General features: G+C 45.7%; 1 protein-coding gene across 8 annotated transcripts in view; it reads left to right on the top strand.

Moving 5' to 3' along the window:
- Positions 1-4,104, top strand: part of pcbp4 (poly(rC) binding protein 4) — a 218,545-nt gene that overhangs the window by 151,117 nt on the left and 63,324 nt on the right. For 7 of the 8 annotated variants that reach the window (XM_042223664.1, XM_014335709.2, XM_042223665.1 and 4 more), the window contains one exon: positions 1,821-1,937. In XM_042223664.1, the coding sequence (XP_042079598.1) occupies positions 1,821-1,937 (117 nt within the window). Of the gene's footprint in view, positions 1-1,314; positions 1,435-1,820; positions 1,938-4,104 lie in introns of all 8 variants that reach the window. The other variant, XM_042223667.1, reaches the window with a different exon arrangement.

Here is a 4,104-nt window from a genome sequence, read left to right on the forward strand (position 1 = left end):
ACACACACACACACACACACACACACACACACACACACACACAGTCCAGACTCTTACCTGCATATTTTTGTTAGTTGATTTAAAGTGTAGGTAATCAGATGGGAAATCTGATTCAGAAGAAAAGAACAACATTATTTACACAAATTAAAGAATTCAATTCAAATGTAAAAATATTTGAGTGTTTTAATTAAAGTGCACCTTTTCAGTATCCTGTTCTAATGGTGGATAATGAGGTCAGTGTATGTACAGACTGCTGAACATTTAGTTTCACATCCCTGATTCTCCAGGTTGTCATTCATTCCTGCTGCTAACAGTTGATAACACGTGATTCAAGAAGAGGGAGGAACAAAGGCTGACAAAAACAAGGTGCAGACAGGTGAGCTTATGCAGAAGGTGCAATCTAAAGAGTTAATGGGAGGCTGGGCGTACAGCAAAGAGAGTGGCACGGGAAAAGGCTTTTAGTGACATGTAAAGAACAGAGCAAATGATTTGTACTGATTGGCAGAGAAATCGCGCTGGAAAGGATGTGCAGCAGAGTGGAGATGGAGACGGGCGAAGAGAAAGATGGACGGATGGGGAACAGTTAGTGAATCAGGAAGTGCAGAGGATTAGTGAGGAGGAAGTGAGGTCAGCTATGAAGAGGATGAAGAACAGAATAGGAGTTGGTCCAGATGAAGAACAGAGCTGTAACTACAGAGCTGCAGCATGAAGATATGGGAAAGAACTGTTGAAGCTGGGTCAAGAAAAGAGTTTGAGGTGGAAGCGATGGAGATGTGAAGATTTTCATGTCGTCGATCTTTATATTGACCTAAGCTAAGAGCACAGAGGAAGTTTTCTAATTCTGAAGAACATTAAAAATTTACTCTGGTTTCAGGGCGTTGATTCCTCTTCCCCCACAAACCCAGCACCGGGCTCTGATTCTAATCGTCTCTGTTTATCTATACTCCCCCAACTCACACTCCAATTTCCTCCTGACTCCTGCTCTCGCCATCCACCCCCGTACGGTTTTTACTGCACCTTCTCCATATCTTCAACTTCTCTTCTTATTTCTCCTCAAATATTTGCACCGCCTTGTCTCTCTCTTCTCCTTTTGATCCTGTCCCTCACTTTCCTGTCCTCCTCTTCCACCTCCTGCCCTTCCTCTTCTACCTTTAATAAATCTCTACCCACACTCTCTCCTCTCCATTTCCTGGGCTTGAATCCCACCTTCCTCCCACCTCTACCTCATCAAATCATCTAAATCTCCCTCTCCCTCTTCTCCTTCACCCCTTTTCATTTCCTCCTCTGCTCCTCCTCCTACCCACCCTTTCCTAGAAATCTTCAATTTACTGTACGCTGGTCTTCTCATGTGCTTGCCTCCCTCCCTCCCTCGCTCCTCCCCCTGTCCTCCCTCTTCCAGCCTTCTTGTAATCCCTCTCTTCTCCTGCATCACAGGTGAATCTCCCGTAGGGAACGAGGAGCAGTGGCGAAAATGGTTCTCCTCCTCTTCTCTGTCTTGGCCCACATGTCCCTTCCCCACACTAATGTGTTTTCTCTCTCCTCTGTTTTGCCCCACCCTCTTTCCATTAACCTCCATCTCCCTCTCCTCCCCCATCATGACTCACCTCCTCTCTGCTGCCCAATTGCCTCCCCTCATTCCCAATGTTTTTCCTAAATTCTCCTCCCTCCCATCATCCTCTCATTCCCTTTCTCCCACTCCTTACCTCCCCTTTCCCCTTCTTTTTGGCCCCTCCTCACACCCACCCCCAAAAATACATTTTCCCACAATCCCTCCCTCCCTGCCCCCTCCCTCCCCCCTCCACCTCTGTCTGGACCTACAGAGCAGCGCAAGGATCAACATCTCAGAGGGTTCCTGTCCAGAGAGGATCATCACCATCACAGGGCCGACAGACTGTGTGTTCAGGGCCTTCACCATGATCACGTTCAAACTGGAGGAGGTAGATACTGGACACACACACACACACACACACACACACACACACACACACACACACACAGCTCTGACTGAAGTGTGTAACCTTTACTTCCTCTACACTGGGGCTGCTCTCTGGCAGGGAGCCATTTATTATACGATATGTCTAATGGGATTGTCTGACCTCACAGACACTGGTACAAGCCCATATGCACACACACACACACACACACAGTAGTTTTCTGACATGGTTACCGGGGATTGCTCCATTTGTCTTTGACAAACTTTAAGTTCTTATCTTGTCATTTAAACTTTGCTGCTAATCGTCACCAAATGAAACATTCACATTTATTGATGTACTGTTGGTTCTAAGTTAGGCAGACGTTGCCATGGCAGCATCCTCCTGTCTCTGTGCACCCAACATAAAAAAACAAGAGGCTTATTTAGGTCAGTCTTTCCTGTGAGTTTCTTGTGCTTTTAAAGTGTAAAAAGAGTTTAAAGCCTTCAGCTATGATGTCATCTCAAAGGCATCGTTATATTGTGTTAAAGCGATATCAGCTGAAAGGACAGAGCTGCTGCTGTGAAACCGGACTGTGCAGCATCGGGCGTATCAGCTGTGATGCCACCCACTCATTTTCCCGCCTTGATATGTTTTGGGGGTTAGAAGACCGTATTTGGATGGAAAGGCGGCGTGCTAACATGCTAACATTTGCTGGCTTGTTAGCAAGGTGACTCCATAGCACACGTGGCACACCTGGCACCTCTCAGAGTTATCATAAAGGAGTAACTATCCATGGAGGATTATTTGTTGTTCCAGGCTTTAAAGTTGGATATTTTAACAGAAGAGTCCATGAAGGTCATTCATTCCACCCCGCCTTCATTTCCCCGCCCCGAGGGAGGCCAATCCTACATGAGTCTATTTGATTTTACAAAAAGAGCTTTTAAAGCTCATTTATGAATGTCCGGGTATTAACATAATGTCATTTCTGCCACTGCTGGGTTCAGTCAATCAGTCCAGCAAAGACGTAGTTTGATGTTGGTGTGAAGTACTGTGCTGTGAGTCGTCTTTAGCACCACTGCTAACAGGTTACACAGAAAAGAAAGGTAAGGTAACCTTGTGTTGAAATTCTCTGTTTTATTTAACTGTAACATGACCTGTTAGCTGTGTTACAGCAGCCGAGGGAGGTGACGGCAGCGACACGTTAAACAGAATAAAAGATGTTTCTGTGGGTGAAGTCAGGAAACATAAAACATATATGTAAACATACACGGCAGACCCGGTGGCATTTTGATGCTTTTTATTAAAGCTTTGACGGTTGCTGTCCACAATACTCACAGAGCTGCAGCTCTCCTGCTGCCCGCTCAACACTATCACAACAACACAACCACAGGACCCAGTACAATATTTAATTCGGCGGGGCGTGATTGCGGATGCCGTGCAGGTGCGTCCACCTCCTCTGCACGGCACCGCAGGCCACGCCCCGCCACAATATATTACATTTTTAAACATCTGTGTATTTACCTTCTTTAGTTGAGGCCTGCAAAATGTAATCCACAAATATTTTGGCCTTTAAATGAGATGAGATGATGATGATGATTATCAACGAGGAAGAACTGGCGCAGACACGTATGTTATTTGATCGTGCTGTTTTTGGGTCTTTATCACTGCATATAGTCAGATGGCAGAAACAGCTGTTCATACACATCAAAGAAATGAAGAATAAAAACGTTCAGTTTTATTCAGACAGCGTCAAATCGCAGCAACAGCTGATTGAAGGTGCTTCGTGTTGTGAGGTAGAGGCCCTGCAGACGAGGAAGATATCTGCCAGATGCCTCTCTGTCTGACAGCTGTATTGCATTATAGAGGGTGATAGCATTATCCATGATGGATAACAGTGATGTCCAATCACAGAGCCAGGCTTCCCGGTCAGTTTGTTAAACCCCACAGGATGCAGGTGAAGTGGTGATGGGTCTCAAACTATTACTCTGCAGCATAAAATGTATTTTCTGTTGTTTGTCAGTCTGATTTCTGTGGGTTTGAACATTATTAAGGACATAATTTATGACTAAGGCAGCACGGTGGTTAGCACAGCAAGAAGGGCCTGAGTTCAATTCCACCATCAGGCCGGGGTCTTTCTGTGTGGAGTTTGCATGTTCTCCCCGTGTTTGCGTGGGTTCTCTCCGGGTACTCC

This window comes from Haplochromis burtoni, unplaced genomic scaffold (assembly GCF_018398535.1).
Source record: "Haplochromis burtoni strain Fernald_Lab_line unplaced genomic scaffold, NCSU_Asbu1 Contig_117, whole genome shotgun sequence".
Lineage (NCBI taxonomy): Eukaryota > Metazoa > Chordata > Actinopteri > Cichliformes > Cichlidae > Haplochromis > Haplochromis burtoni.